General features: G+C 42.9%; 1 protein-coding gene across 11 annotated transcripts in view; it reads left to right on the top strand.

Moving 5' to 3' along the window:
- The window catches only part of LOC144690556 (kazrin-like), a 536,288-nt gene that overhangs the window by 415,478 nt on the left and 106,560 nt on the right, over positions 1-14,250 (top strand). For 10 of the 11 annotated variants that reach the window (XM_078558154.1, XM_078558155.1, XM_078558157.1 and 7 more), the window contains 3 exons: positions 943-1,129; positions 2,952-3,082; positions 8,131-8,254. In XM_078558154.1, coding sequence (XP_078414280.1) covers positions 943-1,129; positions 2,952-3,082; positions 8,131-8,254 — 442 coding nt within the window. Of the gene's footprint in view, positions 1-942; positions 1,130-2,951; positions 3,083-8,130; positions 11,573-14,250 lie in introns of those variants that run through there. The other variant, XM_078558165.1, reaches the window with a different exon arrangement.

Genomic DNA, 14,250 nt, shown 5'->3' with positions numbered 1-14,250 from the left:
GGTTGCCATCTAAATCCTGACACAAATTTTCATACCCAACGTGTCAGCCTCATAGCCCTGGACCCTGCAATTATGAGCGATATCAGTACCAAAACCAAACATGCTGTCATCCAACAGCCACACACACACACACACACACACACACACACATTGGTTTTCCAGCTGGAGACATTGGATTGTGACTTTTCCACGCCTCCCCCTATCCTAAGGCCACTGAGGCCAGTAGGATTGGACAGGGACTCATTGGCAAATTGGCACATTACAGGGTGCTTCAGCACACTGGGTGTTGCATTCACCCATGGAACCATTGGGGTATTTAAATATTTTTTGTTTAACTTCCACGCCCAAGGCCATTGGATTTTGTCTTGCTAACAAGGTTTCAAGAAGGCCCAGCCAAGATGATCCATTCAGCAGGAGTTTTCTCTTGTTCCCCTATTATCCAAGAGTATTCTGGCTAGAGCTGTGAACACCCCCAATTCCCTAAGAACAGCTCTTCAGAAAATTGTTACACCTACTTACCCAACTTGGGAAGCTGCCTCAGTCCTGCAATGGTAACCATCAAAATTGGACTGTCAACTTAAGACCCCAAATGGATGGCCATGTCAGTGTGAGGCCAACACAAGTAATTCTCTAGTAGGCCCACCATCTATAGTACTGACATTTCAGAGTAATCGAATCCTGATCAGAGGTAATATTGTATGTTTTTGTGAATGCATGCAGTCTTGCATGAGTTTCTCAGTAACTAGGAAGTGTTAGGTCCTTGCTGAATGACTTGGTTTGAAACACGTTTAACCTTTTTTGGTGATTGTGCTGTAGATGAAATTGGGAGCCCTGCACGCTTTTCCCCATTGTAGTTGTTCATTCCGTACAGAGGTCCCTTTTCAGACCACGCAGTTGCCTGGCTGCTCACAGGATTTCATCCAGCTTCTGTTTTTCTTGCAGGCCAAGCAGTCCTTAGCCACGCTTACCAAGGACGTCCCCAAGAGACACTCACTGGCAATGCCGAGCGAGAGTATGCTAAACGGGAATCAGGAGTGGGTGACGCAGTCAGACCTCCCGCTCACTGCTGCGATCCGACAGAGCCAGCAAACGTTGTATCACACACATCATCACTCGGTAGACAGGCAAGGTAAGAGGTCAAAGGTTGAGGAATCTTCATGTTTGTCAGTTATGTCTCTTGTGGTGCCTGAGTTTGATGGAATAACAGGGAATATTTCTCTAAGAAAACCACTGATTCCCTTCAATCAATCCCATACTAACATTTTTCGACCTTTCTACCAAACTATAGATTTACAGCACAGAATAAGACTATTCAACCCATTGTTCCTTGCTGGCGCTAGCTCTTCAACTAAAGCAGTCTATTCCAATCCCATTTTCCTGCTATTTGCCATATCCTTCTATATCCTTCCTTTTGAAATATTTATCCAGTTCCCTTTTGACACCTTAGCCTGTCTCTCCTGTGGTAAAGCATTCTATGTTCTAAGAACCTTCTTGTGGAACTAATCCTTGAACTTCCCTTCATTCTTCTAGTGTTGATCCTGAGTCTATATCCCTAATACACTTGACGATACATATTGATGGCATTTGTTTGATTTCCACATTTAGAAGTTATCTATAAAGAGAGAGACTCAAACCCAGACTATTGTCAGTCAGACTCATGTAGGAATGAGACAGAGGGAAGAGATGGGACGCAGCACTGAGGGGACATTGATTTTCCTCAGCAAAAGCAGGTATAGAGACTGGGATCCTAAAACAAGCGTGAAATGCTACTGTAATGAAAGCAAAATGCTACTGGTTGAAATGCTACTGGCTGGCCCTCACTTAATTGTTACTTGTCCAAACCCCTCGACTAGATTCCAGCAACACTCACTGGGTTACACCTGATTCCTTTTGTATTTTAATGTGAGCTATTGGTGGCTCACAGTCTGTTTTGCTCTCAAAGGGTTTAACAGATGGGGAAGCACAGTGAATGATAGTGAACCTGGCATGAAATCTTTCTAAATATATGAGCGTACACAATTGGCCAAAATGGTCTCCTTCTGTGCTGTAAATGACTCAGTAACAAATCCAATGAATATAGAATATCTAACAGGCACATTTGATGTTTTGAGTAAAATGGAAGATTGTTCTTTTAAATTTACCAACTGGGCTTTAAATTTACTAATTTTGCGCTATGAGATTAAAAGAGCCTTGTGCGCCATGTATTGGTGAACGCTGAGCATACTTACCTAGAGTCTGTGAACCCACAGCACACATTTGTTCACAATTTGTCACTAATTGGCAGTCTCATTCTTAAGGGTTATGAGTAGTGAGTGTAATAAAGGGGATTGTCACGCTAGGCACAAGGCGCCACTGAGTCTAGGGTTATTGTTCAACAGCGTGATGTTGCATTACTCTGTAACTTACACTCTGGAGCTAAGTGAGGCAGTACAGAAGGAGCTTTACTCAGTATCTAGCCAATGTTGGGAGTGTTTAGCAAAGTAATGGATGTTGGCAACATGGGAGAGCATTAGAATCGAGTTAGATCCTGTCCACCTTGATGCACTTTGTGGCTGGGACCACTGAACAGTGATCAGCAGTCAAACTCTGAAAACCCAGAGAAGTTTAGTACAACTGTAGAGCTCCATTGCCCCTTCAGCAATGATCAGTTAACACCGAGCAGGGATTGAACATGGTATTTTTCTCTGGGTGCCGTAGCACCTGGTGTGTTTATCCGCTCAACCAAGGGAGTTGGGTGGGAGCGGGTTGTTGGGGGAGATCTTTTTGTTCTGGTTTCTTTGAAAGATTTCTCCACTCTTTGACAAACCCTGGCCTGACCTGAACCTTCCCTCCCATTGCTAAATCTTGCTGCCTTCAGCTGAGGAAGAGCAGGGCCAGATGACTTTAGTTCAGTTGAGTTTCAAGGTGAGCAGTCACGTACTGATTAATCTTTACGCTTAATCTTCACACAGGAGTGCGAGTCAGTCCATGTCACTCAAGGCAACCGTCCATCATCTCAGACGCCTCGGTGCTTGAGGGTGAAAGGTCGTCCACACCAAGCGACATCAACTCACCGCGACACCGGACGCACTCGCTCTGTAATGTAAGAAACACTTGCGGGATCTATTCCGCATTCAGTAACTGGACAAATCTCTGATCACACATACAGTAACCCACACCAGTCCACCAAAGAGATCAGGGCACCCAATTCATGGTGTACTCAATTTTATAATAAATGATGGTAAGATTGGGAGCTCTGAGTTTTATTCATTCATGAGTTGTGGGCATCACTGGCTGGGCCAGCATTTATTGCCCATCCCTAATTGCCCTTGAGAAGGTGGTGGTGAGCTGCCTTCTTGAATTGCTGCAGTCCATGTGGTGTAGGTATACCCACAGTGCTGTTAGGGAGGGAGTTCCAGGATTTTGACATAGCGATAGTGAGGGAACGGCGATATATTTCCAAGTCAGGATGGTGAGTGCCTTGGAGAGGAACTTCCAGGTAGTGGTGTTCCCAAGTCTCTGCTGCCCTTGACCTTCTAAGTGATAGCGGTCATGGATTTGGAAGGTGCTGTCTAAGACTTGAGAGTTTAGAGAGGTTCCTCCATGGGAGTGCCAGCTCACTCTTATTGCCCTCTAGTTCACCTTCTGGAACTCTGGCTAGAAACTGTGCTTCTCGTGAAGGGAGCAGATCCGCAATAGTTATTAGTTCTGGCTTCCTTGCACAAAGGCGGTCATTTTTGACTTTGGACGAAAGGCTAAATGGGCAATATTGGATCAGCTGCCCTTACAGGGGATGTCATGGAGATAAAAATGGGAAATAATGTAAAACAGGCAACTGATCCTTCTTACACAGTCATGGGGTCATTCTGAATTCTCTTCCCCAGAGAGCAGTGGAGGCCATGTCATTGAATATATTCAAGGATTAGACCCTTGAGTTAGATAGATTTTGATCGACAAGGGAGTCGAGGATTACGGGGGAGCAGGTAGGAAAGTGGAGTTAAGACCACAATCTGACTATTGAATGGTGGAACAGGCCCAATGGGCTGAACGTCATACTTCTGTTCCTATTTCTTATGCTCTTGCGCAAAGTCAAAATCTACCTCGGGGTGCCCATACACAAAATTTATGGGAAATGAATAGAAAAATCCTGTTTTTTTTTCATTTGTAAAGCATCAAATTACAATGAAGCTTAATTGTTTAATTTGAAGGTTGTTTTTGTTTGGATGGAATGGGCATTGTATTGTGGACAATCTACTGCACCTAATTTTTGCAGAAGCCCACAGTCATCACAGCACCGTTATTAATTGTCTAATGTGACTGCATGCAGAGTGCAGTGTAGCTGGTGCTGATCCTGGCAACAGGAACAAAGGAAAACCCTCACATTAAACAAACAGAGCAGCGAAGTAAGAACCGAAAACACTGGAAATACTCAGCAGGTCAGGCAGTATCTGAGGAGAGAAACAGAGTTGACGTTTCAGGTCGATGGCCTTTCATGAGAATAGGTCATGGACCTGAGACGTTAACTCTGTTCCCCTCTCCCCAGATGCTGTTTTACCTGCTGAGTATATCATAGAATGGTTACAGCACAAAGGGAGGCTATTTGGCCCACCGTGTCTATGTCGGTTCTCTGCAAGAATAACTCGGCTTATCCCACTCCCCATCTTTTTCTTGTAGCTCTGGAGTTGTTTTATATTCAGATCATGACCCAATTCCTTTTGAAAGCCGAATTGAATCTGACTCCACCACACTTTCAGGCAGTGCATTCCAGATCTTAACCACTCGCTGTGTAAAAAAAGGACTTTCCTGATTTCACTTTTGGTTCTTATGCCAATCGCTTTAAATCAATTTCCTCTGGTTCTTGGCCCTTCGGCTAATGGGAAGTTTCTCCCTATTTACTCTGACCAGTCCCCTCGTGATTTTGAACACTTTTGTCAAATCTCCTCTCAACTTCTGTATTGTCTTTTGTTTCAGATTTCCAGCATCTGTGGTATTTTGCTTTTGCATAGAACAGACAAGACTAAGTAGAGGTGTGATCAGAGATGTTTTTGATAGTCAATAGAGAAAAACTACCCCCTCTGGTTAGGGAGTAGACCAATTTAAAATTAGCACTAAAAGAGCCAGGAGAGAGGTTGGCAGAGGAAGATACAGGGCTATGGGCAGAGCACAGGGCAGTGAGATTAGTTTTTGATTGCTCACTGAATCCCCCACTATCAACATCCTGGAAGTTATCATTGACCAGAAACTGAACTGGACTAGCCATATAAATACCGTGGCTACAAGAGCAGGTCAGAGGCTAGGAATCCTGTGACGAGTAACTCACTTCCTGACTCCGCAAAGCCTGTCCACCATCTACAAGGCACAAATCAGGAGTGTGATGGAATACTTCCCACTTGCCTGGATGAGTGCAGCCCACTTGATTGGCACCACATCCACAAACATTCACTCCCTCCACCGCACAGTAGCAGCAGTGTGTGCCACCTACAAGATGCACTGCAGGAATTCACCAAGGCTCCTTCGACAGCACCTTTCAAACCCAAAACCACTACCATCTAGAAGGACAAGGGCAGCGGACACATGGGAACACCACAACCTGGAAGTTCCCCTCCAAGTCACTCACCATCCTGACTTGGAAATATATCGACGTTCCTTCACTGTCACTGGCTCAAAATCCTGGAACTCCTTTCCTAATGGCACTGTGGATGTATCTACACGACATGGACTGCAGCGGCTCAAGAAGGCAGCTCACCACCACCAACTCAAGGTCAACTAGGGATGGGCAATAAATGCTGGCCCAGCCTGCAAAGCCCACATCCCATGAATGAATGAAAAAAATGCTGCCAAAGCTTTTCATCGTGCACTCATCAGGACAAATGCAAGAATGCCAAATTTCAAACGATCACAACCACTTATACTACATGCAAAAGCCACTTTCTTTTGAGTTGACTTACCAACCAATCAGCACCCTTTTCTACTGCAGTATAAATTGTTGTGATAATTTGGTATTCTTGCATTTCCAGATGAGTGCAGGATGAAAAGCTTTGACAACATGTCCCTCTTTACAGCAATAATTTTTGATTTGTCTTTAACTATTTTCCGGGTATCCTATTCTATTTATAAACTGTTTTAACCTCTCGATTACATTACAGTTGGAACTCTCTTTTAAAAGAAAAGCCCTCTGGACTCTAGTCTCAGAAACCCACCCTTCCCACACCCCCATATTAGTATTCTATTCTGTAAAATCATAGAATTATACAGCACAGAAGGAGGGCTTCAGCCCAATGTGCTTGTATCGACTGTCTATAAAATGACCCAAATAGTCCCACTCCCCTGCTCTTTCCCTGTTGACCAACTGATGTTTCCCCAGAAAGCATTTATCCACTTCACTTTTAAAAGTTACTATTGAATTTGCTTCCACCATTCTTGCAGAGGGTGCATTACAGATCAAAACAACTCGCAGCATAACTTTTATTTTCTTCATGCCACCTCTGGTTCTTTTGTTGATTACCTTACACCTGTGTCCTTTGGTTACTGTCTCTCCAGACACTGGATTCTCTCACCTTTTCCTGCCTGTATCTGGTTACTTTATTTAGTGCTGCATTCTGAGTAACTCTGAGCTTCAGATTATTGTTCACTGGTGAGTCAAGATTGACCAAAGCCTGCTTGCTTTGGAAAATGTGTCTGTCTGAGGTGAGACTCTTCATTGATTCTAACCAGGATCTCAAGGCTGGATGAATACAATGGGTACTTGTAAAGTTAGGTTGGAATATTTCAGGTTGAAACTTCAGTCAACTCCAGCCTCCCATTACTTATTCACTCTCATGGGTTTGAAGTCCTCCCATTCCTTTCACCCAGCTGTTAGTAACTGTGCTTTCATTCGTCCAGACTCTTATTTCTGGAGTTCCCTGCTTAAACTCCTTCGCCTCTCTCTTCCCTAAAGATCCTCTTTATAACTCTTTGATCAATCTGTTAGTCATTTGTCTTAATATCATCTTCTTTACCTTGGTATCAGCTTTTGTCTGCTTACACTCTTGTGAAGTACCTTGGAATGGTTTTCTATGTTCAAGGTGCTATGTAAATGCAAGTTATTGCTGGTCTTGCCAGTGACACCTACATGCCAAGAATGAATATTCAAAAAAAAAACAAATTCATGCTGATCCTAGGTATCTTTAGTCCCAATATTTTGGAGGCTCTAATGTAGGGGAAGTTAAGTTCTTTAAAAGCCAGGTGTGTGGTGGTAGTCCATCAAAGCCATAATATAATCTTAAGGAGCTGGATGCGGAAGCTCTAGAGGTACCCAATTGTTCTTTGCTTTAAAACTGCCAAAAAGGTGGAGCTGTTTTCCACAGCCACCCTCCCTCACCAGTGGGCCTGATTGGAAGAAGCTGTGTGTTGATCAATGTAAAAAAAAATGCAGAGTGCTGTCCATCACTTGTGTAGCACAGCTTGTTTACAGCTATCAGTGTGCCTGATAAAATGAAGTCCAGCCATTCAGAAACCGTTTATCCCCACAGTGCAGTTCAGGGGTCAATTAATAGCAATGCGAGATGAATTTTCCTTTTTGGCAAATTTGAACATGTTCTTACTCAGAGTCATCTCATTCCCTGGCAGGTTTTTATGCTGAAAGGCCCCATCTTTGCTGTTGGTGTGGCTTTTAGAATAGTTGTAGAGCAAGACTAGTCAGTCATCAGGCTCCCTTTCCCCAGTCCATCTACTGTTAAGAAGCAGTGCACTCCACCATCACTCCTTCGCTGCTGGGTGTGGAAGGGAGCTGTACAGACCAGGAAGCCACCAGATTCAATCCCTGGTTTGTGCTGAATCAGCTACTCGCAGCCAGGGTAGCAGTAGAAGGTGTTATGTTTGGCGTTAGTCTCACCCTTATCTCAGGAGCATTATCAGCCAGAGCTTCCCCCTCCTAATTACCAGTGAGCCCTTGTCGGAAAGTGTGGACATTGGGCAAGGATAGAAATGGGCTTGGCTGCATTGACTCCATGGCTGAATAGCCTCCTGACACACGACAGCTTGGGTGAAGTCCTGGAGAGCAGCTAAAATCCCATTTTCAGGGGAGAAGGAGAGGAAGTTCGCCCTTTTTTTCCATGCTGTACAGCTAGAAAATAAAAAGCAACAAATGAATGTTTTTGTTTAATTATTCAGTCTCTCGAAGACCTAGAAGAACAAAAGAGGAAGAAGAAGAAAGAGAAGTTGGTGTTTGGCTCCATTTCGCGGGTGTTTGCCAGGGGCAAGCAACGGAAATCTCTGGATCCCGGCCTGTTTGATGGTACTTCTACCGATTATTACGTAGAGGAAGATGCAGATTGGTGATAAACAGCCATCCACTCAACCTTTTTGTGTGTGTGTATGTGTGTACATGCTTGTGTGTGCGTGTGTGTGCGCATGTGCTCTTTGGGGCCGTGTGTGTTTGTGTGTGCAAGTACACTTGTGTGCTCATTGAATGTGTGTGTGTAGGTCTGTCTGTTTTTAAACTTAAGAAATATGTGAGCCCTGGGGCTGGCCCAGCGCACTCTGTAATTAATGTGTATATATATACATATATATATATATATATATATATAAATCTTTGTGGATAATGTCACCTGTGAATCTGTGGAGGGACACGGCTGTGTTTTAACCTTACTGAGACTGGAACCCTGAAGGACAGCTGTGTACTGTAACTGTAAATAACTGCAATCGTGCACTTTGTGCTTCTTTGTAAGGTATTTTCTCCTATTTGTTATTCCCATGTCCCAGTGTGTGTTGTGTTCCATCGGTTTGACAATTTAAGAGAACTTCCTCATTTCAAATGGGCATGCTCAAGTCCTCCATCTCCTTTAACTCCACCCCTCTGTTCATCCAGAGCTCAGCTTCCTAATCATATAATGAGCTATTAGTGTGTTGATAGTATCTTTGATGCATCACATTCATTGGCTGAGCATGCTTTGTCCAGATTAATGAGATGGTTCTGTTAAAGGGACCTTGTCCTAGCTTTATGGTCTACAGCATGTTAGATCCACAGTGGTACTAATTGATATAGAGAAAGCAGATGTAAAATTACAGGGACCATGAGTGGTGTAATAAAGATTTAGACCCAGGGAGGGAAAAATTAACCCTCATCACAGTCCAAGATTGTTGCCAACAGATATCAGAGATCTCACTGCAAAATATCTCCTTTTATCTTATAAATATCTTACTTTGACTTTACTGTAAAGTAAGTTACAGCTTACTTTAACATCTAGCACGCTTGCCGTTCCCTGAACCATCAGGAGAATGCCCTATGGAAGTTTTTTGTTGGGGTGGGGGCGCTGAGGAATTCCGCAGACCAGTTACAGTCAAAGGTTAAGGCAGTCATTGGCCCACATGTGGATTGTTGAGATTTGACTGGATTTTTGAGAGGTGACTGGCGTCTGTCACTTGTCATTTCTACTGGTCAGTAGAGTATAAGACTCTGAACATTCCCACGTAAAACCTTCTTTCCACTGACATATTTTTACACTTCAGTTTCCATTCCAATTCAATTTTGGTATTCTGCATTGTAGTCCACTCGGTACAAGAACAATAGAAAGATATTGAGATGCTGCTCTTGGGAATCCTACACTGTTTTGATTTCTTGAACTGACACTGAAAGATACTACATCTTTTAGGGTGAAATGCAACACAGGCCATTTGGCATGAAGGAATGGCCTTTTTATAACAAGTCCTCCGAACCCAATCATTTTAAACAAGGCTTCCTCATAGCATACACCAATCCTCACAACTGTCACCCAGTGCTTCCCCAACATGCATATTTGAGACCCAAAGTGATGCCTTCTAAGTGGGTAATTAGTTAGACTCCACTTGGTGTGCCCCCAACAGTGACAGGACCAAGATGAGGAACTCATTGTGAGATCAAATGCACACCCACTTAATACTCTTCCCTTATTATTATTTTGTGATCTGATGCTATCTTAAGGTACATTCTCTTGATCAGCATTGACTACATGAGCCACCACTACACTGTCCCCCTCTACAATCATACAGACTGACCAATAATTGCCTAGTTACTTACAATGGCTAGCTGTGAATCCTTCCACTCAGAAGGATTGGTTCATAAATCATTGGGAGATTAAACAAATTCGAAACCTTGCTTCCAAATCATAGCTATTACATGTAAACATCATCCAAAAGTATAGCCCTGGGTGAATTTTGGTTGCGAAATTGCAGTAATACGTAAATCTTCAAAGCTGTAAGAAATGGGCCAACTGCTTCCAAGGCACTGGAAACAGTGAGATAGTTCTCTGCCTCTATCACTGCTGTGTGTTCTCAATGCACTGATGCCCTGCAAAGAAACCAAAAATGACATAAGCTATTTAAACCATTTCAAAATCCAACTGATTCAAGGTTAAAATAAATAAATAAATTTGAGATTAAAAAATCTGTGAATATTTAGCTGTTGGATATTGCAACCTACACACTAATCTTATTGATGGGGAATAACCTGTTCCAAATATTCTGCATATATAGACCAGGCAAAGGGATACGGTCTCTTTAAAGATTGTCAAACTGCGAGTAATGTCAAACTAACACACCGCCATCGTATGGGGAGCTGTTGAAATACAGCTCCCCATCTTGCTTTGCAAAGGGAGCTGTCAGAATTGGAGAGCTGGTGAGATCACTTGCTGTTGGAAGAGCAGCTGCAGGGCTGACCTCGCATGGGATGTTGGACATTTTTGTAAGTCTTGTGTTTTATTTCCCAAGGAGACAGTTTTTATTCCTGTTAAGATGTTGTCGAACTTGCAAGTCATTTCAATTCCGCTCTGCCTCAGAGCGTTGCAAGCCTGTCCAACTGGTGAGGCAGCCATCACTGTAAGGGAAGCCAATATCTTCTCATTAATGTGACTGCCCCTTGGCCTTTAGAGGCCTGGGTTCAACTCTAGGCAGTTGTTCACTCAATTCTGGGATGTATAGAAATTCTGGGGAGGGATGGAACCCTTGCCCCAGGAGTTTTCAGGTAGGAGAGAAAGGTTTCCTGCCTCATGGGCTGTGGGAAGGGTCAGGTCACCTTCATGATTTGAGATGTGGGGAGGGGAATGGTCTCCCGCCCCAGTTCTGCGAGACATTGCACTGAGACTGAAGAGGATTGGAGTTACCGATCTCAACTCTGACGAGGTGAAATGTATTAATACATCGAGATGGTTTCCTCTTGGCCTTTGAAAGCCAGACCTCCCCATTCTCTGTAAAGCAACGCAAAAGAAAAACCTCTTGGAATAAAGCGACCGCACATTAACTCAAAAAGTATAGAAGGGCTGTGCAGTTTTCCCTGAGCCTGGTGCCTGCATGTGATGTAAGGCAGCATACTGGAATTTAAAATCACTTGCAAGTTCGACATCTTTTTAAAAGCATTCTCATTCACTCGGGGGTTCTTTTGTTTTTTTGTAAATTAGGTAAAATAATGCTACCGATACGGAAAGAAAATGGATTTATTTAAGAAACTAAATAGAAAATTTATGCTGGGCAAGTTTAGAGTCAAATTGTTTTATCCCCGCACTGTGAATGCTACCAAAAGCTCAGCAGTGCGGCTTCAATTGCAAGCAAATTAAAATAAAACCTATTTTAAAATAAATGGCACATTTTCTCTGTGGTTTCCTCTATCGAGGTTTAAGACACTATAGCAGAGCGGCTCACAGAACTTAGTGTCTGTCTTCAGGTGTTATTTTCTTTGTACAGCAAGCTTCTCCCCTGGTCTCCTGGAGAAGTTAGGGATTCACCCCCTGGAGCTGAGTTGGTTATGAGGTGGCCCGATAGAGATCTTCAGGATAAATGAAGAATTATGATGAAGAAACTAGCAATAAAGTTGGCAAAGCAGAAACAAGAAGGTCCAAATTTAAAATGATCGCAAAAAGAATCAAAGAGGAGGTTAGAAGATTCTTTTCCCCACAGAAGGCAGTTAGAAAATGGAGTTCTCCACCACAAACTGTTGTCTAATCAAAGTCTGTTTAAAAAACATGCATGTTGAAAAAGAGAAATGGAGTATGTGGAGCAAGCAGGAGATGACTAGGAAGCAATGTGGAGAAAAACACTAGGACAGATTTTCTGGGCCATATGGCTTGTTTCTATGCCAGAATATTCTATAATGCTACAGAGGAGCTGATGGATCTTGGGTACAGTTCCAAAGGCACCAGCACACACTGGCACCTTGGCTAAACAGATATTCTTTTCTGTGTACTTTTAGACTGAGTATTTAATATGGAAAGCATCACTGCTGACTCTGGTCCTGTCCTTGCCCAATGTCCACACAAACACAGGTTACTGGACAGTGATCAGGAGCAGAAACCTTGGCTGATTTTATCTGCTCTCTGCTCCCTCTCACCCTCCCCCCACCATAAAGCCATAAACTGATGGATTAATATGAGGGAGGGGATAGAGCAGCCATTTCATTGGAAGTTAATGAGATGTAAAATATGATAGGAACATTAAGTCAGGAGTAGCCCTTGCAGCTTCTCTAGCCTATTCTGCTACCCAGTTATATCATGGTTGTATTTGTCCATCTTTGGGCCCTACTCCTTGCTCCCTTACCTAACAGACCAGTATATCTCAGCCTTGAAAGCTTCAACTATCCTTGCAACCTCAACCTTTTGAGGGAGACTATTCCAGATTTCTGCTACCTTTCGTGTGGACAAAGTGCTTTCTGAATTTGCTTCTCAATGTCCTAGCTCTAATTTTAAGATTATGCCCCTTTGCCTCATTATATCTCTTCCCTCCTAATTTATTTTGTTCTTAATGTGGCGTTCCATTCTCTCAGTAGCTTCAGTGTGCTGTTCTCCAGCACCCACACCTATTGCAGTCAACATAGGCAGTTTCAAATAGAACTGAACTTCCCCAATTTGGATTCACAGAGCCCTTTACAATGCGCACTCAGATATAACAGTGTAGTGATTCTGATAATTGCTGCTTTTTGAAGTACTCATTAGCTTCCCAGTTCCTGCTTTGGCTCCCAGAAACCACTTTCCAAAAGTTCCCTTTCAATTGGAGGATCAGATTTTTGAGTGGACTTGGGTCACCTGTGACCATCCGACCACCCCTCGAACCTATTCAGTGACACAACTAGCACTTGTTCTGCCCACTTTTACAACACATTCAAGTGTTGCAACAGTGCAGTTTATTTTTGCTTGTATTGCTCCATCAGTGCTGTTTTTGAAACCACTTACATCCTAAACTTAATCATCAAATAGTCCAAAAACCTAAACCAATGTTTAGGTCTTTGCTTGATTCATTTGCCAACATTGTCTACTGAGCCACAAGGGTTTAAGTCTTGCCACAGGACTTAAGCATAAAATTAAAACTGATATTTGAGTGCTCTACTACCTTTTAGATGATAGGTTAAACTGTGGCCCCATTTGTATGTCCTAGTTCAGGTGGATGTTAAAGATCCTGTGGTACTGTCCAAAGAACAGGAAGCTTTCTTGGAGTCCTGACGAGCATTCACTCCTTCAATATTTATCCTTCGATCAACACTACCAAAAGCAAATTTACTGGGTTTTTTTTATCATTGCTGTTTGTGAAATTGTGTGCATTAAATGTCTGCTACATCTGCCAGCAGAACAACAGTGACTCCACTTCAGAAGTAATTGATTGGTTGTGAAGTGCTTTGAGGTATTTGTGAGAGGTGATGAGGTTCTATGTAAATACAGGTCTTTCTTTTTGATGCTCCAATATGTCTGGACTGGCTGGTTTATTAGGTGTGCCCCTTCCATTAAAGCTTAAGGAAACTCTCCTTTTGATAATTCAAAGAGGTGAAGATTTAATGTTGGGAAGCTCGTGTAGACAATCAACGCAAATTGCAGGCAAGAGTTGCCATACAGCCAGATGTCTAAGGCAGTGACTTGTTTCAAGTTCTTTCATCTGTATGTTTGCTTAAAGCTGGAGGTCGAGGCCTAGCGTTATAATCGTTGGCTGTTAGGTCTCATTTGAACATTTGTACTAATTAACAGCATGTTCAGATAGCACGCTGTCTTCATTCCAAGTCCCAGGAGCAACGTTCCAGAGTTCTACTAAGCTTATTCATGGTAGTGATTTCCACTTTCATTAAAAATGTAGCACAGGCCTTTGTGATATTGAGAGAGAGAGAAAATTTTAGATCTCTCCCCACTGCATGCCAGACATAAACTCTGATAAAACCTGAACTCTTCAATCTGTGAAAGTACTTGACCCTTTAAACACTGATATTGATTCTTGTTTGTGGGGCCCTGGGGGGAAAGTTGGAGTTTTCAATGAATTTTCTATTCATCAAAGAGAAACTGA

This window comes from Cetorhinus maximus, chromosome 15 (genome assembly GCF_964194155.1).
Source record: "Cetorhinus maximus chromosome 15, sCetMax3.hap1.1, whole genome shotgun sequence".
In the NCBI taxonomy this organism is placed as follows: domain Eukaryota; kingdom Metazoa; phylum Chordata; class Chondrichthyes; order Lamniformes; family Cetorhinidae; genus Cetorhinus; species Cetorhinus maximus.
This window is presented reverse-complemented; position numbering and strand designations above follow the sequence as displayed.